The 23987-nt window shown below is 44.2% G+C and overlaps 2 protein-coding genes across 2 annotated transcripts in view; one reads left to right on the top strand and one right to left on the bottom strand.

The window, feature by feature from the left end:
* Positions 1-3305: 3305 nt before the first annotated feature.
* Positions 3306-7858, bottom strand: LOC110948238 (prostaglandin reductase 3). Its single transcript, XM_022189681.2, has 2 exons — positions 6661-7858; positions 3306-4433 (listed from the first exon to the last, which is right to left on the bottom strand). The coding sequence occupies exons 1-2, from the start codon at positions 6954-6956 to the stop codon at positions 3503-3505; spliced, it is 1227 nt and encodes a 408-aa protein (XP_022045373.1). The 5' UTR covers positions 6957-7858; the 3' UTR covers positions 3306-3502.
* Positions 6253-23987, top strand: part of LOC110948237 (teashirt homolog 1) — a 35833-nt gene continuing 18098 nt past the window's right edge. The window contains 2 exon segments of the mRNA XM_051956512.1: positions 6253-6518; positions 8532-9099. Coding sequence (XP_051812472.1) covers positions 9060-9099 — 40 coding nt within the window. The 5' untranslated portion in view covers positions 6253-6518; positions 8532-9059.

Here is a 23987-nt window from a genome sequence, read left to right as displayed (position 1 = left end):
AGCCACAAACAAACACATTCCCCTATCATTCTGTCATGCACAACTCGGGATTCACAAAGAGTTTAATAAATGACTTTAATTGGCTGTAGAGATGTGCTTGCTAAAGAAGGCTTGAATATTCCATTTCCCTTTCTTCTTGTCTCTTTCTTTCACTCTCCCTCTCTTTAACACACACACAAACACACACACACACACTCCTGAATGAAGCCATCTCTTTACCTTTACTCACAGTTCCTGGGTCTGCTGTGGCTAATTAGTTGAGTGGGGTTTTAGGTTTGGTAATTAGGCGGAGGTAGGAGTGATGGGGGCTCAGGGAGTTGGGGAGTTGAGGGGGTCTGACTGACTTGCAGAGAAAGAAACTGGACTGTCTGAATCCTGGCAGCACCAAGCAGCCAACCAGTGTCCCTTAGGCGCCTGGAGGTAGACTACCATCCCACACTATGAGGGTGATGTCTTTGTTATGTGCCACATATTCCGGTGAGGGGGAAAACTGTGGAAAAAGACCGTTTAGTGCGGGGGAAAAAGAGGAAAGGAGGGAGACCTTTGAGAATTTCACTGCCCCGAGTGTCAATGTGCAACAATAAAAAGGAGCACTGCGCCGTTGTCTCGGACGGAAATAGATTGGAAAGGTACGAAAAAAAGTTGTGATTTTCTTATAAATTAGTAACGCAAAAGTGAAATATTTTTATTTTAAAGGTACAGTATGCAACCTTTGCTGAGCAGCAATAATTACCACATAATGTTAGTTGCTAAAACATACTGAAATTAAAGCACAAACAGAGAAAAGTCAGAATAGTGTGCATTTACAGTTGTACAATTAAATGTATCTTTGGTTTGCTATTATCACCTAACAGTGGTTAGTGTAAGCTACTGGTCACATCAGACTGAATAGCGGCAAAACTCCTGAGTGCTTTCAGCTGAGCAAAGGTAATTCTTATGAGTTCAACTTGTCATTTCTAAAGGGAAGCATGTGTTATTTCTTCTTTCAGAGTAAAATAGTCTCAGGGTAAGACAAACCTGCAAAAGTCAGCAATTTTTGTAGATAAAAACCAGCACACACTTTTCCCCGTATGAAACACTCCAGTCTGTGCAATCAGTTTGATAATATGTGCTATAATTTGTGCACTGTATTTAAGTCATCCACATTTACATTAAAGGGCAAATTTAGCTTCCGCTCCATTACTTTCATGTACATAACTATTTAAATTTAACTTGTGTGTTAATGACCCTTTCTAAGAAGTAGCACTACACCAACTCTTAACTAAAATGAAAGACACACTTTGCATAATTTCTTGAGTGGAGAATTTTTCCCTCCAGTTGCACCATCACACATGTCTGCGAATGCTTCTCCAGAAGACCTTCTCCATCTTTAATGTCTTGTTTATGCTCCGCAGTTCCAGGTTGCTTCAATACGATGCCAGTTAGCAGCCTAGGACGGCCACACAATCCAATTAAATAAAGAGTGTTGTCTCTCCAGGTTCCTGTGTTCTCTAATTGGGGCTGTGACTGCTCACTAATCAGTGGAGGTACAGGTAGGCCCTGGAGGACGCCGAGACAAGGCCTCTCCTGTTAATTGAAGAGATGCTAAACCTGGCCTCCTCCTCGCAGTCCAATGTGGATGCACACAGAACTCGAGCACGCTGAATTCATCTAAACATCCGTGCGCATCAACGCCTTTCACGCCTTTTGCACGGCTGGCATGTAAGAGCTTGCTTTTGCTTTGTGACACCTGAGCAAACAGAGCTGCTACAGGGGTGACGGCAATAATTTAAAGACTGCTGTGCTCTGTTGGCCAATGCATTGCTTTCATTGTAGACTTAAAACAAAGTCGCTTTGAATTAGTCATGTTTTGCAGGGATTCAATTTGAAATCTTACGGGTCAAAAATGCTTTTTGGCATGAGAGACTCTGGATCATGGATGTGAAAAAAGTGACTGCAAAACTTTGGACTTTTAAATCAATACTTTGAAAAGGAAATGCTGGGAATGTAATGAGCAGCTTGAATGTTTTGTTTTTCACTATTAAATAAAAAAAAATGCAAAACCATACACATATTTTTGGAATAATCATCTAATAATAATAATAATAAAAATCAACTACAAGGATAATTAAAGATAGTTGTGTGTGCAAAATAATGCAGGTTTGATTTTTTTCTACATGACCACCGTCTCTGTGGACACTGACTTTGACTGGTGTTCTGGCTTCCTCTACTATGGATTCAAAATGGCCTTGGCCTGGTGTGTTTCTGATTTCCTGCACCGTCTGGTGAAGGTAGCAGCTTTGCATGCTGGGGTCACACCTGTAACGTATTTCACACTGGGTTATATTTTGAGTAGCCACCTGGATGAGGAAATAACATGTTCACAGTGCATGAAGACTACAGCCCTCCCTGCCAGGTAGGAACAGGTGTTTGTTTTAGATGACATACAGTACACCGATACAACACGGACTGCTTCTACGTATCTCTGGTCTGTCTGTCTATGCTACTTCGATTCAAAATCCCGCAAGATTTTGAAAACTGTTCAGCGAGGCTTTAAAAGTTACACTTAACACTTATCTATTGTGTCTTCTCTTTTGTGCACTTTTTGGGGTTGTAGACAGAAATTAGTACCATGTAACTAAACTTAATGTGGTATGTTGTGAGTCTTTGTTTTTTCGTTTCAGAACACTAAATTAAATACAAAAAATGGAAATGAAAAAAAGTGTCAAAGGGCATTCCACAAAGCATTCACTAGGAGTGATTTCTTTACTCACGGTGGGGGAAAATAATGACATTTTCTAGTCCAACTCCTGGTTAGCTGGACTAATTTTTTTTTTTTTATTATGTGCAGCTTCAGGGCATGTGAATGAAAAGATTGATTGTGTGAATGCCGTTTCTGTCAGCCACAAACAGGCAATGAAATGCCAAGCACACCTGGAGCAGCACTCACTTTTTGACAAACACATACCAATGTAAGCCCCTATTAGAAAAACAATGAAGTCTATCATAAAACATTTATGGTAGATAAAGTGCCTGAGAGTGCCAACAGCAAGCACATAATGGCAGCAGGTCTAAAATAATTTTAAAGGTGGACAGAAGGTGGGTACACCAGATTAGGAGACGCCATAAAAATAGTTCTATAGATGAAATATAGAAGCTTCTGTTTCAGAGTCTTAATCTGTGCAATATTACTAAGAACACAAAGTTATTAGACCATTTTAAATATTCTACATAAAATTTATTGTTCCAAACTTAGAATGACTTAACGCTAACGTGCATAAAAATCACTTTTTATTGCACAGTTTCCAAAGTATGATAGCAGAAAATAAATTTTGCGAGTATGTTTATTTATTAAAGCATTATATATATATGTAGCATTTCTTCAGTTACTAGGTTGTATCAATCATCTTACAAAAATACAGAACATCAACTCTATTAGAAAACATTCAGTGACGCCATCTGATTTAAACTTAATCACCTAAATTCAAGTATGATTTCTTTAGTGCATTAACAGTTATCTAAATCACAGCTTACTATTGCTAACAGCCGGCGGTGCCACCTCCACCACCACTTTCCCCAGGTTCTTCCCAGCATACAGGTAGTCCACGGCACGGAAAACTGACTCCAAGCCTATGAACCTCCCCTCCTGTGCCAAATCCCCACAATCCACCTCACACACTAACTTCCCTGTTGCAAACATCTGTATCATGCTACTCAGAGCCTCACTGTAGTCACTCATGAAGTGGGGCAGGAAGAAACCCCGAATGCTGGCCGACTTCTGGAGCAGCTTTACCGGGAGCGTCTCTCCTCTGAAAGGTGGGATCCCTGACGCGCTCTGGTAGCCGGAGATGAAGCCGATGACTATCAGTCGGCCCTTGTTAGCCAACCTATTCACTGCAACCTCTAAGACACTGCCTCCAACCGACTCATAGACCACGTCGATGCCTTGTGGGTACTCTTTCCTCAGCGTCTTGGCCAGGTCTTCTGCCGTGTAGTTGATTGGCCGGTCGCAGCCGATGGATTTAAGAAAGCCGGCTTTCTCGTTGGATGAACAGGTGCCAATTACATGGCAACCGGCCTGCTTGGCAAACTGCACGGCAAACTGCCCCGTTCCTCCTGCAGCCGCTGTGACCAGGACGGTCTCACCTTTTGCCAGGTCGCCCAGACGTTTCAAGGCGATGTAGGCCGTGGCACCACTGAGCAGCAGGGTGAGGAACTCTGGCTTCACCGCGGGAACGGGGACAGTTTCCTTGGCTGGCACCACCGTGTACTCAGCAAATGCACCGCTGCCGAAGTAGGCCACGGTGTCCCCGACGGTGTAGCGGGAGCTAGCGCTGAGGCCAAGGCCGACAACCTCCCCAATACCCTCGAAACCAGCGTCGAAGGGAGGCTTCACGGAGGGGTCATAACGGCCGGATGAGTAATTGATATCAGAGGCGTTGATTCCCACAAAACTGAAACACAAACAGAGGGGGGAAAAGGAAGATTAAATGGTGAGAAAAGCAAAATGCACACATTACTTCCGTAAAAAATGGCTTTTATGTGGTCATTAGCACAAGTGCATATTTCTTGAAATCCTGCATGAAGGTCAAGGCTTCATCTTCCTCCTCTAGACACATGTGCACACGGCACAAACAATCCCGTTTGTTTTGGCAATGATTCCCTTTTTCTCTTGAAAAGAACAGTCCTGCGCTGACAGGGAAAGGCTTGTATCACAAAACACATTGCATGATGTCATGATTCATTGTCTTCAGAGACACCCACAACAAAACTCCACTTTTTTTTAAAATCTTAGATAGTTGCCTCTTGCCTCAACACGAAGACGGCTGTTTTCATCTTACTTTTGTAACATGTGGGAAACAAATATGTGAGAAAGGAATGTATAAATAAATCATTTACTGTCTTTTAGAGCGGCACACATGCTGTGCCTCATTACTATTACTGTGCATGTCAAACGTGTACTTTGAGCTGCTAGATAATGCTGCTGTGGTTTATAGATGAGTAACAATGATACAGCAAACCACCTTGATTTGAGTTCTTTACATCCTCACATAGACATATGATGTTATAATCAAAGGGTACAACTATTTGGATGCGTGGAACTGAAAACATGGGGCTATTTGAGTTTGAATCAACCAAAATAAGCAGATATTTGTGACAACACAGTCACAATGATTAAACCTAAACCTTTGAAAAACTTCTGAAACTGATCACATTATTTGCAGAGATGATGTTGGGCAAAATGATAATATTTACTAAGAAAATTAGTAGAACAAGCAGATAATATGAAGTGGTGTAAATTCAAATGCTACACTTAGGAAAATGCTAAAGGTTTCGAGGCCTCACTAACAAATCCATGCAAATTATTTCTTTTGAGGAGCATTTTTACACTAAAATAATACACAAATATATAAAAGAGAACATATACTTTTTAGCCAAATTCGTTAAACCCAGTTGTAAGGAAAAAACAAAAAAGATCATAAAAAGGCACATCATACAATCTGATGCCACCTCTGTCTTTCAAGTGCATGTCATGTATTACATTTATGCACACTTGGATCTAATATGATGTTGAGGAGCACTCAAGAGTCTTGTCGCTAAAGGATTCTTTATATATCTATATAAAAACAACATAAGATCTGTTGCAGTCAAAATCTAAAATAATAATTCAAAAAAATACTCAGTTTGACTGCAGACATGCCCCTTATCACTTAACACTTCTATATTTTATATTTCGTTACACCTGCAAGATTAGACAAAGGGTTCTTTGGCTGCAAATGACTTCCGCATACACAATATGTTTATTTCCCCCGTTAGTTCAAATACATTCCTCATCTCTCCTGACTGCCACTGATACAGACAACCGACCGGTCAAAGGTCTTAGTTCACAAGCAGCTGATCACTGCCTTACAAGCCCATAAGATCCCAGTGCAGTATGTTCTGCACTCACTCTAATGGCAATTTATTGGCACTAAACACACCAATAAAACCCTGAGGTGTGTGTGAGCATTTAATATTTAAAACCACATGATCAGGCAAACCTTAAATCAAAAAGTGGGATATCACCTCCAAACACAAATCCACCTATTCGACAAAAATAGAATTTACGCATGAATTCTCCTGTTTGGGTTAGAAAAATGTTGGGTTTAACGCCACGTTTCTATTCATCAGGCTACAGGAGGTGTGTAGATGTGACTTCTGAATACACTGCTGGCTGCTTCTGCTGCTGCTGTGAATGATGCTGCAATTCCAGCGCTATGTAACACTGCATCTCTTTCTCCATCATCTCCATCTCTGGATGCCAGTCTGAGCCCCCCCATGACTTTCTGTTTGCAGGTTGGTGACGTAGAGAGACAGGAGGACAGAGAGAGGGAGAGAGGGTGAGAGAGGGAGGGAGAGAAAGAGAGAGATGCCGAGATGGATTGATAGACAAATGCAGAGAGGGCGGAACTTGGAATTACAGTACAGCGCTTATTCCTCACGTATTTTGCCATCTTGTGATGATGATGATCGCAGGTGCTGGACAAGGGTAAACCGAGGTAAGCTCACAACCTTTTTACAACTTCTCAACAATATAGTGATAGATGGACACCCAATAATAACCATCGGATGTTCTCACACCACGCTTCGTGTCACACCGTTCCGAAAACATTTGTGCTACCAACAAAAACAACAACTTACCGATTTCTGATGAGCAAGTCCGCGTCTCCGGGTGTCGGAACGGCCACGGTTTGCGCGGAAACGGCCTCTCGGAAATTGGGACTGAGCTTGGTTACGACCAGCTTTTTCATGCTGCTCGGTATGGAGGAGCCTTTAAAATCCATGAAGTGCGCCGAGTAGGACAGATCTATGATGGAGCGCCTCGCAGCCGCATGAACTCTTGAAAGTGCGTCGGTGCCTCTGCGCCCCCAGCTGATTACCGAGATCGTTCTTCTGCCTGTTCTCCCCAACAGCGGCAGCAGCAGCCGACTGGACATGGCTCCGAAATGTGACAAAGTTCACGGGCAACTTGACGTGTGTCTATGGCCGTAATAAGCCCGACTGCCATTAGCCTGCGCTGTGGGCTCTTCTCCCCCCTGCTCAGGCACAGCGTGCAGGCCGGGGCCGGGCGCAGAGCAGCCGGACGCTTTAAAACAATATTAAAAAGCACAAACACGACGATCTTTAAGCAAACAAAAAAACAAGAAGAAGCGCGGAACCGAGTTTTTCTTTTAAGCGCGAAAACGTTTCGCTGGTGCAGCCTCGTAAAAAGAAGCACAGCAGCGCCCCAGACTTGTCGTCGGAGTCCCTCCCCTTCCCGGACACAACACTCACTTCCTAGTAAGGTGAAACAAATCAATCCTCATCTCCCAACATATCCTCCGCCGTTTTACTCCCACGAAAGCAACACCGACCTGCAGGATCTTTTCCAACATCTACAAATACAATTTATAAAGCTTCAATTGCGCAAATTCATCTTTTTGAAAAAAAAAATAGATATTTGTTTAGGGTTGCGCTGCTGCGGAGACGTGTTTGTTCCCACATGTACACCTGTAACCAAAAGTCCGCGATTTGGGAAAGTGTGCTCTTTCCGTTTTGCTCATGTGTTGTCACCTGACTGTAATTTTCTGCAAAATTACGCACCGCTGGACCATGTTGGACTGTTGTCCCACCCTCAGTGGGACTCGGGACTCTAACTCCTGCCATGTCACTGCTATTGGAAGCTAAATCTGAAACCAAAGTAACAACCTTAAAGCTTAACTTGGCTTGTGTTTGTTGTAGTTTGCCACACATGTGCATGTAAGTTTGGTTTTAGTTGATCTCCCGGTTAGTTCCGAGAGGATTCTGTCCTTTTGTCAGAGGTTTGGGATTTTTTTAAAGCATAAGGGAGAAGGAGAGAGAGAGAGGGAGGGAGAGAGAGAGAGGGGGGGGGGGGAACAAGACAATTAAAAAGATTGACAGGTAGGCTCCTCTGTCAGGGGTGACGCTTGTGGAGAGGGGAGGAGTAAAAATGTAGCAGGAAAAGCCACTCGATGCGTCTGTCTATCAGTTGAGACTGTCTGAAACAGCTTCTGGATCCACCGCGTTTCCATTTTTTCTTTTTTGAGAGACCTCGGATCAGTCCCTGGAGTTTCCCCCCTCTATTTTTTGTGCCTTTTTTTTCAAGAAAAAGAGACAAATATTTAGTCCATGTCGATCTGATCTGTTGTTTGGCGAAGCTTGGATGCGCCTGCGTCTTGTTTGTTTCCCCTCTCTCTCAAGTGATCTCCTCTCCACCGCATCAGCCACCCCTCTTTCCCCAAAAACCCGACTCTGTCCAAAAGATGCGATGAGATGAGCGGTGGAAATCATTCTCACGACTCGTAAAACGTAAGTAAGAGAGAAAGCCTGCTCGTCCCGTTTATTTTTTTTTTCAATGGGAGAGAAAGAGGGCAGGAGGGGAGGGAGGAAAAAGTCTCCGCCGGACTGGTGAGGCTGGATCCGGGCTGAGGTGGCGTGGTGGTGACGGGATTGACATTAACCCATCTAATGCCTGTCTATCTGCTCTCTCCTGTCCCCCTTCTCTGTTTCAGGTCTCTGGCAAAAGAAGAGAAGGAAACGCAAGGATACATTACTTATCAGAGGTGTGTGGTGCGCTCACACGGGACTTATTTGTTTGGTTACCGCCAGAAATAATTTATTTTTTTTAGTTTTGGCGTGCGTAAAAGGCGCAACAAACTATCTTCCCCCTCCAAACAGCACTGGAGATTAGGGGGGATTTTTTTTTTCAGAGGGAGTGAACTGAAAACTTGGGTTTTAAGGTGCTGGTTTAGCCGCTTCTTTTTTTTTTGCCACGAGAGAGATGAAGGAAGATGATTTTTAATGGACATGGAGGTGTCTGGAGCCGGCCGAGTCCCTTCGTAATTTCTGAGCTTGTTCTCACTGAAGCCGATCCAGCTATTAAACCCAAAAAAGAGCATCCAGTTTGAAAAGAAGCCTGACATTTTTCAGCTCCGAGATCCCACCACCCTCCCCCGAAAACGGGATGATTTTTCCAAACTGATAGACTTGATTTGTCAGTAATTCCTGCATGAGAAGCACCGTGGAACGTGACGGTCACTATGCCGAGGAGAAAGCAGCAAGAGCCGCGGCGATCAGCAGGTATAACCCGCCCCTCCATTCCTACCATTCCCCATCCCTGTAGCCAAGTAGTTTTTAATTTTCCAAGTGCCAAATGAAAATATCTCCTTCCACATCACAATCCTGACTTGTGCTGCGATTTATTTTACAACTCTGCCTAATTTATTTTGTTGTTATTAACACAGCGCGTAAACTCACCCTTGACACTCAGTTGTGTTTTTAAATGTATCTAATTGCGCAAATGACGCACGAATCTGCGCAATGCCACTTTGAGTTTTTAAAAAAAATATATCATTCTTTGCCAGGAAAGTTCTATTAAGAATGGTGAGATAAACTAAATGGCATGTTATGGAGGATAAAAGGGAGTTTTTGAGGTTCAAGAGTGAGTAATGATGAATAATTGACTGGGAAAGAAGGGGGGAGAAAACTGGTGAGAGCCGGTTTTTTCCTTTCTTTCTGTTTTATTAGAGGATTGCCATCCTTGATTTGATGCGTGATTGATCGCCTGTCTTGTGGCAGTCTTTGATCTATTCATCCCTGATAAACATCAATAAATCCCTCCATGAAGACAAGCATGCTTCTGGTAGGTTTATCCACTCAAACACACAACCCTCCTGTTGTTTCAACCAGGAGCTGGAAACTAAAAAGAACAAAAAAAAGTTGTAAATTAAGATGGAAATTCACCTCATTTATTTTGATGTGCATGTACTAACAGCAGATGAAAGGGACAAGTGTGTATGTTGAATTGATCGCAGGAAAAAATCAACCCAAACACACCTTCTTTTTAAAAAAAATCAAGTGTTTGAATCTCTGAGTATTCCTTTTTTATTTTGTTCTTAGACAAATGTTGAAGTTTTTTTTGCTTGTTCCCATCCAAATTCATCCCACATTCTCTGTAGGAATAAGTCCAGTATTGAAATCAATATCCACTGCTGGAGGGGAGCATGATATTTGCAATGTGACCAACTGATAAAACCAGGTGTTGGCAGAGGACCGACAAGGTTGACTTCTAGTGATTTGGATTTGGACTCCCCCTTTTTCCTCTCGTCTCCCTGCAGCCTTTAAACAAATGTAAATGAGTGACAGGGGTTTCTACCTCTGTGCTAATGAGGCCGAGCCTTTGAAGTTAGGCATTAACAACTGGAGTGAACAAAAGACAGTTACAGAATTTTAAAGAGATTTTGAAATATGAGGTGCAAAGCGGGTCGAACAGGAGGTTCCAGCCGACGAAGACTTTGAACTCAGCAGGTTTTTTTATCATTTTAAGCAGGGAGCTGGTGGTGATGGTGGTGATGAGGATGAGGAGGAGGAGGAGGATGAGTGTAGGACGGAGAACATTCAACCGGTGCTCGCTGTTAACTTCTCTCTTTCTCCTTTCTAGCAAAGCAGTGTGCACATGATTTCTGGCCCACACTGACGCGAGGATTCAGATTTAGATATCGAGCCTCACTGTACTTCTCTGAGTGTGTGTGTGAGAGAGAGTTTGCTTCTGCTGTTTTGGCGAAATATCCCTCTGGAAAAGGTCGGCCACGATGGGAGCCCAGTGACTCCCCCTAGATTTCTGCATGTAGATGGAGGCATGAAAAACATGACATCGCTGTGACCCCTCCCTCCCCACAGACACGCGCACACACACACACACACACACACACACACAAACAAACCATTGATCCATTACACTGTCCACTGAGTGCCATGCACATCATGAGTTGTAATGGTCAATCGCAGCTTGGCAAACGAGATGTTTTCCATTCTTCCATGAACACGACGGTCAGTCAGAGATAACGCCCTCCACTACATGCTGCCACCAGCAAATAGCCAACACATAATCACACAGACTTACACACTTACACACACATACACACAACACACACACACTAGGCTAGCCTGATGCTCTAGTGGGAGCTAGTACTGACCTGTGGCTTCCTCCCTGTGCTTCTGCTCACAGAGGAAATTGCTCATAGTGGGACAGAGCATGAAAATCACACTTTAGATAATTAAAATATCCGACTTGCCTGGACAGGATTCTTTTTATTTCTCACCTTGCACGTCTTTTTGTTGTTGTTTTTTTTTTTTGAGAGTGTTATTGGCTACATTGGGTTTTATTTTAGGGGTTCGATGCCAGAAGCTTGCACAAAATGATGTTGCAACGCCAGGAGTAGCGACAATTCTAATTGTGCATCAGTTGTGCAAATTTTACAGTTAAATTTCTTCCAATGTAAACTCCTCAGGCAAGGAACACATTTTTTTGCATTGTTCTTCTCCTGCTTTAAAAATTCATTTACATATTTATTTATTTTCTTTGAAATATTGCGGTTCCCGAGACAAATTTGCTTTTGGAACGCTAATTATTTTTTCAAGTCAAATATTGAACATCGAGTATTAATTTTAAGTGTGTGTGTGTGTGTGTGTGTGTGTGTGTGGTGTTCAGATGACACATATAACGAGAACCCATTTTCAGCAGATGAAACAAATGTAGCACTCATTACATAATTATCTTTTTGATCATTTTCATCAGGAAAATTCACGTATAGGAATCCTACAGGAAAGCCAAGCTGGAAAGAAAGTTTGTGCATCAGCAAGTTTGTGAATGTTTCTACATTATGTATTTGCTCACAAACGCTCCTGTGAGACGTACAGTCTTGCTTCATCACTAGATGACTTGATTTAAAGTTGATGAGGACAGGAGAGAAGGTAGGAACAAGTTAAAAAAAAAACAGGAGTGGTGCTGCCTTTTATCCGTGGTAGACATGGGTAGACTTACAGGAGGAAGAGGAGCAGATCAGATAGTCACGCTTATTTCTGCGGAGTGCGATGGTTAATTATAAGAAAGACGGTGTGTGTGAGTGTGCGCGTGGGGAAGCGGTGGTGGTGGTGGGGGTAAGGTTGCTTCCCGTTGGCTTCATTAGAGAGAGCCCTAATTATCTGTGGAGCTGATGGATTTGTGACAGGCCCTAACGATTAATGCTGACAAATTCAGTAAGGTGTCAAGTCCGCAGCTGCCTTGATGTAATCAAGTTGATATTATACAGTCCCCATAGCCCCTAGTGCAGCACCAACTCAATTTGCCTGTGCAGGTGACAAATGGACTTTGCTACCTGACTAATCACGTCAGGAGACAATGCCAGTTAATGACCTCGGTAAGCCCCCACCCCCACCACTCTTATAACCTTGTAATAAGCAATCCAGGCCAGCCACAGCACGTCGCAACCTCTTCCCTCTGTTCTCTGTTAATTTTTGCGCGTCTCCTGTTTTTCGTTTGAATTCTTACAGACGATCGTTTGAGTGTTGAAACAGCAGCGTATGTTCGTGAAGTTTCCTCTTGATTTTCAGCTGGAATGTTAGGGGTGGAAATTTTTCAACTGTTGCGAGAGATTTATTTATTTTTGTATTAATGACATGGCTCAGGCCTGCTCTAACCGCTTGATATATCAGCACTCCAAAGTAATCCCAGGGACCATTTTTAAAATCTCGACGCTCTGTTGAAGTTTTTACACTTTTGCGTGTGTTGCAGCCCCTGCTAGTAAATCACCACCACATCATAACACGGTCTTCACGTACTTTGGCTCAATGTCCTCCCAGCTCCAGTGCTGCAGCCGCCTCGCTGAAGGCCTCCAGTTTATTCCGAGCTGGAGAATCACAGTGCCCAGGGATTAATGATTTTGCATGCCCGGGGTAGCTAAGATTACACAGCGACCTTTGTGCTCTTACTTGACGTTGCTGTTATGTGATATTCTCCCCCTCAAAATAATCAGCATGCTGAGATTTATGTGCCCCCCACCCTTCTGTCTGCACCAACGTCCTGAGGAATACAGCAGTGCATAGGCTCTAGGTGTGTGTGTGTGTTTTTTTACTTTTAATGTTGCCGGATTTGAATAACACCCTCCTTCCTGAGAATTAGAACAGTCTTGTTTTGATGAAAAGTTGATTTTCAGCAAAGGAACTAGTGTGTTTGGCCTGGAAGTTGGAGCCGCTTATAACTTCCGGCGGCTTAAAGGCTCCACAGCTTCTGAGAAATGAGAAGTTTATGTTAGAATTTGATGGGGAAAATAGTGTGTGTATGTTTGTCTGAATGTGTAATGAGAAAGAAGGGGAGAGAGAGACGAGACGAGGAGAGTGTGTGTGTGTGTTTCTAGCTTCGCACTGACCGGTGTTAGTTTTCCTGGAATGAATAACTCGAACGAGTGTAACGGTAACCTCGCCATGTTAGTCATCCTCTTTAGCATGGCCTGCCTTCAGATCCCCTCTCTGTTCCCCCCACAGGAGCAGGAAAACAACCTCCAACAGCAGCGCCACATGTTTCTCACTTCTGACTGTCATATCTTTGCACTATTCCCAATCAAAGGCAGTGATATCAGACAGAGCAGGAACACATATTGATCCACCGCAGCCTGTTTTATTTTCCACCCTTCACTTGTACTGTATGTTTCCTGGGTGTTCCCTTTAGCTTGTGTGTGTGCGTGTGTGTTTAGCGGTCGGACTCAGCTAGAGGTTACGCTAATTGGAGTGGCGGTGTCGTTAGCAGGTGGCATCGATCGACCTTGTCGATAGCCACTTTTGCTCCTGCGCCACCCTCTGAAACTAATAGTTAAATTTACATCTGGGATTTGGGCCAGTCAGAGGTCAAACATGCTCAGCTCGCTCTTCTAATGCCTCGAGTCACCACAAGTGCCCCTGGTGTTTGTATGTGTGTGTGTGTCTGTGTGTGTGGGGTGTTAGTTTCTTGCATGCAGTGGTTACGTTTGTTGCTCTTGAAATTGTTTTTCACGAGGAGTTTGCACAAAAACATTTAACGCTAGCACCTTCAATATCAACAGGTTTTTAAAAAATATATTTTAATGAAATAGAAGATACTTGCAGAGCTACAGCAGCATATGCTAAGCTTTTACTGTTGACAGAGAAAAGAACATATTTCACACCACAGCACTAATGCCCCTCCTTGTCTTTTTCTCTTTTTGATTCTTTTTGGGGCATTCTCAACAAAAGCTGCCCTCGGGGCACGCAGCTACCATCACTAGCAGTGTGTTGCCCTCACTGCACTTTAAACACACACACACACACACACACACACACACACACACACACACACACACACACACACACACACACACACACACACACACACCGTCAACCATAAACACAGACAGTCAGACAGACAGACACACACATACACCTACACCTAATGCTTAAGTGCAGCCAGCATGTCTCTGTGGGAGGTCATAATGGAGGTGGCTTAGTATGATGGGAAATCATATCATTAAAGCAGCCAGATGTGCTTTGTTGCCTGCCTTGCAGCACATAAAAACAGCAGCAAGTCATGGGATCCAAAAAAGAGAAGAAAAAAAAAAATCCAAGTCTGAGAAAATCAAGTCTGAAACAGATAGAAAGCAGCCCTCTGGGACTGGGCTGACAAGCAGTCTTACTCCTGACTGCCATAGAAAAACAATTTCCCCCCAAATAAAGAGTTTTTGTTCTCGTTTTCAATGTTGCAGCAGTATAACAGAGTCACTTTTTTAAACTTTTGTAAAATACAGATAGGACTCACAGCTTTGATAAACAGCTTGCTGTCGCTGTTATCAGCTCACTGTTAAATCTACTTAATTACTATGAAATATTTATGTTGTGCTGAGTAATTACATTTTGTTAAGGGGTTCACAGTAGGGATGTAAGGCTTAAGAGCTCATTAATGAAAAACTGTTGATATGTTGTGTTTTCTGTTTTTTTCCCCCTTCTCTGGCACATAATTTGAGACATGAGGAAGATAAGAGGGGAAGCGTTCAAGAGAAGTAGTCATGCAACATTTAAGGCGCAAAAATTGACATCTCAAATTTTCTTAAGTAAAGTATTACATTTGCCGAGGGTAAATTTGCTCTCTTGATCAGTGCCGTGCCTCCTCGAGAGGCTATGGGAAAGTCTGCTAGAGCCAAATTTAACATGTTACTACTATCAATAAAAGATGAGCAATTACAGAATATTTTGTCTAATAAGTATTTGAATTCCTCGGCGCAGGAAAAAAAACATGTAGCTTACCCACTCATTACATCAGTTAGCAGGGGGAGTGAGAGGCAGCTCTTTGATGCCAACAAACAAACAAGACAAACGAGATGGGCCCACTACAGAAGAGCAAAAGCCCTATCCAGGGACACCCAACCCCTGCACACTCCTCCCTTCCCTCCGTGTCTTCCTCTTCTATGTCTCTCTACCATTTTCTTTCTCGCTCTCCGTCTCTTTTACGTACTTCTCATCTCTCCTCTCATTTTTTTGCAGCACTCCCTCTTGCTTTATTTCTTGCTATTTTCCCTTCTCCAGCAGGTTTCTCATCTCACATCTCCTTCTCTCTACTAGATAAATACTCTCTTTTTTACAACTCAAAAAGCATAGAAAAAAGAGAGAGAGGTGGAGGAAAATAGGGGTAGAAAATGGGGATGAAAATGTATTTTAAAACTGCTGTTCTTTTTTTTTGTTTTTTTTTTCCGTTTTGCTCATACCTCATCAGACAAAGTTAGGTGGAGATTGCTCGGAGGAATGAAAAGCTGAAAAGGAAACAAATGAGGGAGGAGGGAATGAAAGAGTTTAACTGTGCATTCTTGATTTCTTTCTTTTTTCTTTTTTTGAGGCTGTTTTTCACTAAATACTGAATCATCTCAACATGGTTTGAATGCAGTGTAACGAAATAGGCCCGTTTTCTTCCCTCTGGTAACTGAACAGAGAAGGGAAATGCTTGAGGATGGCAGTGGGCACCAATGTTTAGCTCAACGGAAGCATTGAAAGAAAAGATGGTGTTTGTGGGTGGGGGTCCAGGGGATGGGGGGGGTGGGATGAAATCTGTGTGTGTGGGGAGGGGGCAGCTTTTAGGATGGACATTAAAGCTGACAGATGAACGGGACGATAGACAAATTCTCCTGCAACAGCTGTGACTACCGCCATTATCCTGACAGGTGTCAATTAAGAATTACTGCCTGGCCGGCCGAAAAGCCCCTCCCATCTCACCCACACGTCCCTCCATCCCTACATCCCCTCCAACCTCACCCGCCCAACTCTCACCCCCTTGTCCAGCTGTCGGAGTGTGAGAGAAATAACACTTTACCCTTGTCAGTGTTGTCACAGGCCCTGCAGCATTGGTTCCCCCCCAGACAAGGCAGCCAGCGGCAGACTCTCGCTGATCAATTGCTCGCCGTTTTCGTGATCATGGTGACGTGTCTGTCTGTTAAAGGTCCGGTTTTAGCCACCTAAATGGTGAAGTCCTATTGCAGCTCAGCAGTTTTCTGCTCCAGTAGCCAAATATTACCAGAAAGATGCAGTAACTTACAAACTGGTGTCTTGTATCACGTTGTTATTGCTTATAATATAAAGCGCAGGGCGTTGTATGGTGGCACCCGCATTTCATCCCTTGTTGTGTGTGTTTGGGTGAATTTGCACAGAGCGTGTGTTGTGTTCACCTCGGCTGCAGACTATCCTAGGTGCTGGTTCTCTTGATCCGCTCTTGCTCACTCTGTTGGCCAACACAGGGCGGCTTTTATTCCACATTGTAAAGTGGTGAGTTGAGGTCAATGAGTGAGAAAATGAACAGTTGCCATTGCCCATCTTGAAGGCTCACTTCCAGTAAACCCGCTGGCTGAGAAACACATTTTGGGGTCGACAGGCTTCTGGCTTTCGAGCGAACAAACCGGAAATTTAAGCGGCGTGTGTTCTCCGTTTGCCATATTTTCCCAATTTTTAAGGGTTTAAATCAGTGCAGTGGCATGTAGTTCAATTTCCCTTTAATTGTTTAAGTGTAATAAGAAGCATTACGTGCATGAAACCGGGATTCAGGCAGCCAAGTGGTGACGGTGTGAGTAACAAAGAGGGAAGCAAAGGGAAATAAAGTTTAACGCTGCATTTTCGGTTAAATGCCGTAATTTCTAATCATGCATCGTGTAATTTATCATTAGATGCATAGGCGTTCGGTGTATTTTAAAGTTATTATACGCTCCTGAACCATGCTGTTGACACTGTGTAGTTATTACTTGGCTTCTGTAATAAATGCAGTTTCCAGTGTCAGTGCAGAATAAACATGAGAAGCTTCAATCGGTTGAAGGAGGAAGCAAAAACAGCAACGCGAAAAAAGCAACATGAGAGTGAGTGCAGAAGGCTCCCCAGGAATACACAGATGGATTTGCATGTTCACTTGGGAGTTACAGTTTTGGATTTCCTCCCTAGAAATCATTTGCCACAGAAAATAACCGGGGAAGATAATATCAGTGTTATTTCGCTACTCCTGCTTTATTTGCATATCTCTTGTTTTAAATAAGGCAACCCCTCGCAGTGAAATTCGGTTTGTTTTCCTGAGCTTCATTCTGCATCACCTCTTTCTCTTTTCCCCATCATCGCAATCCCAACATCTCACTCGCTCTCCTTCTTTCTCTCTCTCTCTCTTTATTTTATTCTTTCTTCGGGCCCAGCCGCCTCTCTTCTGTCTCACACTGGCGCTAGACTGCTCTGAGCGATTATCAAACCTGAGAATATTTTCCATCCCCATGCAAATCACCCCACCATGCTCTCTTATCGTTCCCGCTTTGCCCCCCAACCACCCTGTTCCACCTCCCTCGCCCCTCCATCCCGAACGTTTGTGTGTAATCAAAGTAAACGGCAGCTAAAGCTAAAAGGGAAACGCTCTTTGTGGAGATGGATGGAGGGATTAAATATTAACCGGATGCGGCTGACTTAAGGCAAGTGTTTTACATAGCTGCTCCCGCCATGGATGCCGCACATTGATCCCCTTCGCCCTGGCGCCTTTTTACTTGTTTGGCTGCCTGCCGTTAATTTTTCACCATCATCTCACTGGCCGGGGCCTTTAGAAACATAGAGGCCAATGAATGGTTCAGCCACCCCACCCCCACATTGTGCTTTTAACAGGGGCAGGTGAGATGGATGATAGCAATTTGAAATTTTGTTTGTGCGTGTGATCATGGAGATTGTTTTCGGTATTACCATGGTGTAACAATTCCGGTGATTAATTGAGGCGAATGCTTGGAGGAATCGTGACGGTGGAGGGGTGCGAAACAGGAGGTTGCGAGCTCTCCACCTTCCCTCCGCTTTTTGACTGGTGAATGTGGCGTTTTATCAGCTGACCTTGGAGTCCCAAACTGCTGCCTTCTTCTTCCGCACACACGCAACAACACACTCCTGAGATCCTCCTGCATCCGCACACTGGCCATCTTGTCATGTCACGTCCTTCATTTCCTCGCAACGCTTTCTTCCTTCTCCCCCAGCTGTGATTAGAAGAGAAAAGTCGGAGCGCTCAAACCCAAAAGTTTGCTCAGAAAGGAGACTAAACAAAAACAAAATGGCCACAGTGGCTGCACTATTCGGACATGAGCGGTAGGAGTGTTCTTGCAGGAGGCGGCGGTGCTGTGTGTTTTCAATGTGTTTGTTGTCTACATGTGTATTGCAATATCCTGTGGGTCACAGAGGCAGCTTGTTAACAGAGGGAGGGGCTCATGGCAGCACTGGTTCATCCCACCCTGCTTCTTGAAACACACACACACACACATGCACAAAGTTTTTGCATGCACTGGTGCCGTTGACAGCATTGTGAAGGCCCTGTAGCATTTATAGATGTGTCGGTCGTGCAGCAGAGGTACCCCCCCGCCACACACACACACACACACACACCTCCCCACCCCAGCCAGAGTGCACATCTGACGGGGTCGAAGGCAGGTCGCGACCCTCAGGTGTCCACAGTTCGGACCATGCAGGCTCTTGTTTGCGCTCCATTTTTTCCTCTTCTGCTTCAGCTTCTCTCTTCAGTGGCTGACTTTATGTTCTATTTAAGTTCAAACAAATATGAGCCTTTTGCAGCGGATATTAATGTTTCGCTGCTGGAAGCTGAAGATAGCTGATATTTATAATGCTGCATGGTGTTAATTTGACAATTTCCATGCCACCAAAAATTCCAAATATTTAGTGTTTCAACCGAAATTACACGATATTAAAGCGCTCTAAGCCAATAAGCCAATAATAATAGCAATGATAATAATACTAACACTAAAAATATTGTTGCCTAGTTGTGTAATCCAATCAGAGCGGTGCATTAAATTAAATGCAGTTACCTTTCACATCGTCGTAGTGTTTAATTTCACAATAAACGTGATGATGAAATGTATACACTATACTTTAATACACGATAAATACCAGTTAATGTACTAATATGTCTGACCTGAATTGCTCTTTCTTCTCCTCCGTTGTCTCTTGGATCCTCACCAACTTCTTCCTTTTCATCCTGTTTTCTTCTCCCTGTCTTTCTGTGTCTCTTGCTCTTTTGCTCTCCTTTAGTCAAAGTAGCCCTGGTCCCCATAGCAACACATGGTGAACTCTTACTCATTAGTGTGTATTGCACTCTGCTGAATGGCCTGAATCCTGCTTCCCCCATTCCTGTGATTTCATACCAACACAGCCATCACCTCATGATTTTGTACCTGACTGCAGTGAGTAACCGCCATTGAAGATACTTGAGCATTTGCTTCATTCAAAATCATAGCATTTCTCTTGTAGTAGCTGAATTGTGCGTATATGTGTGTAAGAGCACATGAAGATTGAGAGGCGACACTGGGAAACGTCCCTCCGTCACGCCTGACTCGCGCTCGGCTGTTTTTTTGGCCGTTAAATCTCCAGCGCGCTGATAACAGGTCAGCCGTTGAGAGAGAAACGGGAGGGAGGAGGGGTGTAAAGAAAGAGAGAGAGGAAGAGGAAGAACCAGGATATGATTAGAGAGAGAGAGTAAGAAAGTGCAAGAGGAGAAAAAAAAGGGAAAAAGAGAGATTGGTCTTCTTTATGTTGGCTCACCCATTGCGTGGGCGGCGCATAGAGTGGAGAGGTCAATAGGAGGCCGTGATAGGCTAATCTGCCAGGAAGGGAGGGTGAGGGCAGGCCTCACGGGAGCAGCTCATTGGCTAGACTCATTTGCCCTGTGAAATAAAATCTCATCGTGTCTTTGTTTTCTTTTTCTTTAAAGATTGATAGCGCGGCTATTTGCTCTGAAAAGTCTTCGAGTGTGTGAATATTTATCTGCTTGCATATGTACTGTATGTGTGTGTGTGTGTGTATGTGTCTGCGGCATACTTTTCCTAGTTCATCCCAGTTCCTGTGGGAATGTGTGTGTGTCTATGTGCAACATTTCCAGAGCTGTGTGCGCTCCAGTCAGACACATGGATGACAGATGACCCAGTGGGAGACACCAGCCATCCTGCCCAACCGGAATCTTGCCCCCACCCACCCCCACACACTCACACCCTCCTACCCCCCTTTGCCTATTAAAAAGTGCGCACTTTGTTTACTTCCTTGGCTTTTCGCCATAAATCCTGGATCCACCTCCGATGTGGCGTTGCCCTCTTTTCCTCGGGTTACGGCTTTGAACACGATCATAATAGCTGCGTCACTCTGAGTGTGTGTGTGTGTGTGTGAGAGAGAACAAACCAGCCGCAACCTGGCTGCATGCATGCCTGTGTGTGTGTGTGTGTGTGTGTGTGTGTGTGTGTGTGTGTGTGTGTGTGTGTGTGTGTGTGTGTGTGTGTGTGTGTGTGTGTGTGTGTGTGTGTGTGTGTGTGTGTGTGTGTGTGTGTGAGGTGGGGGGGTTACTGGACCAGAGGAAACCTAAATCCTCATATAAAAAGGCCATGCACTCAGCCTGGGCTGAGGGGAAGGAGGGAGGAAAGAGAGAGAGAGAGAGAGAGAGAGAGACAGAAACGGAGCGCAAGAGAGAGAGAGGGAAGGGAAAAAAGTTGATTTCCTTTTTCAGCAGAGCCATACATCACAGGGCCTCCCAGCTGCAGTGTCACAAGCTGACAGAATGACATGTGTCATTTATCAAAGGGGCCAGGCGGGGGCCTTGGGAAACGTGCACCACAAAGCCTGAGAGAGTTCATTCCAACGCTCAACCCTCCCTCCTTCCCTTCCTCCCTCCCTCCCTCATCTCGACTCCTTCAGCCCGCCCCCGCTGTTCACTCTCCTCCTCGTTTCTCCCCCCACCACCACCTCCCGACCACCTCCACCCTCCCTGCTCACTTTGCCTGGTGCCGAAAAAGGGCCCTGTAATGTTTTCTGTCTGCCTTGTAACTCTCACATCCACTGTGTGTGTGTGTGTTTGTGTGTGTACAGCTGTGTGTTTCTGTATGCAGGGCTACCCAAAACACCGGCTACACCTTAAAGCCAAAGTCAGTCCAATTTTGAAGAAAATCCAAAAGAACAAATTAAGGAAACATTGGAAAACATTTCAACAACATGCACATATTTTTTTCATTCATGAAATTGTCACCCAATCATGATATTAGTAATTGGTCTTGCTGATTTGGTTAAAGACAGTTTATATCTTTGTCATATATATTATTGTAGGCTTATTATAAAATGGTTGTTGCGAACTTCTATCATTCCAAGCTGTCATTTTTATTCAGTTGATCTGTTTATGGTCTGGAAACGTTTATATGCACACACACACACACACACACACACACACTCCATACCTGCTACTGAAGAGTTGTTTGACGGGGAGATTACAGCTTTGCCGGCTGGTTGGGCCCCAGTCGGAGGTCTGCGGGGTCATGGCACTGAACGCTCCAGGCCCGTTTAAGAACACATTACGTTGCAGAACAGCTTGTACATAGGAATGCCTGTTGTAACCGATGTGTCGGTTACAATAGCAAGCGGTGTCAGTCCAGTCATGGCATGCCTATCTACCACTTTTTGTGTTAATGTCTTACCTCACCGCATGCACTCCATTTCCAGCTTCCTCTCATCCATCATCGGCTCACCTTTCATCCCAGCCCTTCATCCACCCCCATCATCAGCCTCAGCTAGGGTTAACTCCATTCCAGCCACTTCCAGAATCAATAAACTATCTCACCTGGGTGCCCTTCCTTCCTCCACCGTGGTCAGATTAGACGTTTACAGAAGACCAGAGCTCGAGGCTGTAATCTGCCTCTTTACCTGTGTTTAGATGCGAAGCAGGCCTTGTTGCCATGTTTGTGCGTCTTGTTTTATAGAACTTTTCTTTTGAGCAAGTGCGATAAAATTGGAACTATTAATGAGAAGGCACAAAGTATAATCAGCATCAATTTATCCAAAAGGCTGAACTAAAGAATCATAAACTTATCACACTGAATAAGTGACAGTTAAACATCAAGTTTATCATTGAAAGCTGCCAGTATAAATGCAGGGACATTTCCATAGGTTAGGATAGACAGAAGAGTGTGTACAGTGCCCTTTTTAAGACATGCTAGGGGTTTCAAATATCTGCAGTTTTTGATGCATTTTGCAAGGATGCCTCCACTCTGAAAAGCATGCCCCCATTGCTTACTTTTGCTTTCTAATGCCAGACTAAACAGAGTATATTTCTACTAGTGCAGAATCCAGCCAGGTCCTGGCAGATCAGACAGCCTGAAGAGCAGCAGAAAAACTCTGCATGGAATTCTCTTTTTAATAATTAAAAATCCAACTCGGGGCAGGACGAGGTGGTGAGCTGAAACAGAGAGTGAGTAAGGAGGGGGAAAAGAAGGAGGAAAAAAAGCAGAAAGAAGACTTGGGGGGAGCCCTCTTGACAGTATAATGTTTCCTTGCTTTGTCTGCGGGGGTTAAAGATGTTGTACATCATTAAGAAGAATATTCAGTGGCAGGTCACCGAGGGGTGACCCTTTGGAACAGGTCATGGATAGTTCACCCTTTAAAGCCTGCAGCCCACTGAATTCTTCCCCTTCCCCCCTACTCTGTACACACAACCATAGGTGTGAATCCAATGCTGAGAGTTTTTTACTCAGTGGCCATTTTAATATCTTCGTTTTCTCTTTTTCTCGATGAGCAAAAAGAAGTCAGCAACATAGGCCTATAATTGATTGCAACGTGCAGTCAAGTTAGCTCCGACACGATAAAACGGCTCATTTTCAAACGGCTCTGCTATAGTTCTGTATTTTGGCACCTATGGATGACTCAACTCGCGTTGACTAAACTAACATATGTACACTAGTGTTTACAGGGGATCAAGAATAGAGCTTTGAGATGCAAAAAACAACGCTCCTTGTAGCGTGGTTGCATCAATGAAGCCTGTATCTTCTTCCTCCGCCTCGTCTTGTCTTTTCTCTACCCTCTCTGTGCTTTTTTTTTTTGGCTGTCGGTGTGTGTCAGGGAGGTGGGAGACTGGGAAGACAGCCCCTTTCATTTGCTTCATAAGCCTCATTTATTTTGCAGCCAGGATGTGAGGCTGACAAGACATCACTCAGTGCCACCCCCCTTCTTTTGCCTCCCATCAGCACCTCTTGAGCCCCCCTTCCTCCTCCCCGAGGAGGCTCAGGCAAGCACCCCACCACCTCCTCTCTACCCCTGTCTCCCCTCTGCCCACCCCTTCACCCCCTCCTCCATCGACACACACATACACACCCCCAATTCAGCATTACTAGAAGATGGATGTGTCTTTTAAAGCAGAGATTGATTGTGGATATCAGAGTTATGGCGCCATTCATCACAGCAGATATTATTCAGACGAGCAGGATTGAACAAGGAGGTGGTACTCTGAGCCCATGGGTGAGTTCTTAGGAGGGTGGGGGGGTGGGGGCACCGTGGAGGAAGTTTAATAGATTTTAGATGAGTCTGTGTGTATGTGTGTGTGTCATTGTGTATGTCATTGTGGGTGTTTGCAAATGAATGGGCGTGCTTAAGCTCATGTACGTGCTTTTACCTTCATAAGTCTGCCTCACTTGGGAACTCTGGCATGTGTTTGCATCTAGCTCTTTCTCATCTCTATTCTTGTGTGTGTGTGTGTGTGTGTGTGTGTGTGTGTGTGTGTGTGTGTGTGTGTGTGTGTGTGTGTGTGTGTGTGTGTGTGTGTGTGTGTGTGTGTGTGTGTGTGTGTCTGCGTGTGTGTGGAGCTGTCTGCATTGATCTCC

Source organism: Acanthochromis polyacanthus, chromosome 12 (genome assembly GCF_021347895.1).
Source record: "Acanthochromis polyacanthus isolate Apoly-LR-REF ecotype Palm Island chromosome 12, KAUST_Apoly_ChrSc, whole genome shotgun sequence".
Classification (NCBI taxonomy): domain Eukaryota; kingdom Metazoa; phylum Chordata; class Actinopteri; family Pomacentridae; genus Acanthochromis; species Acanthochromis polyacanthus.
The sequence above is the reverse complement of the archived record's forward strand: the minus strand, read 5'-3'. Positions and strand labels throughout refer to the sequence as shown.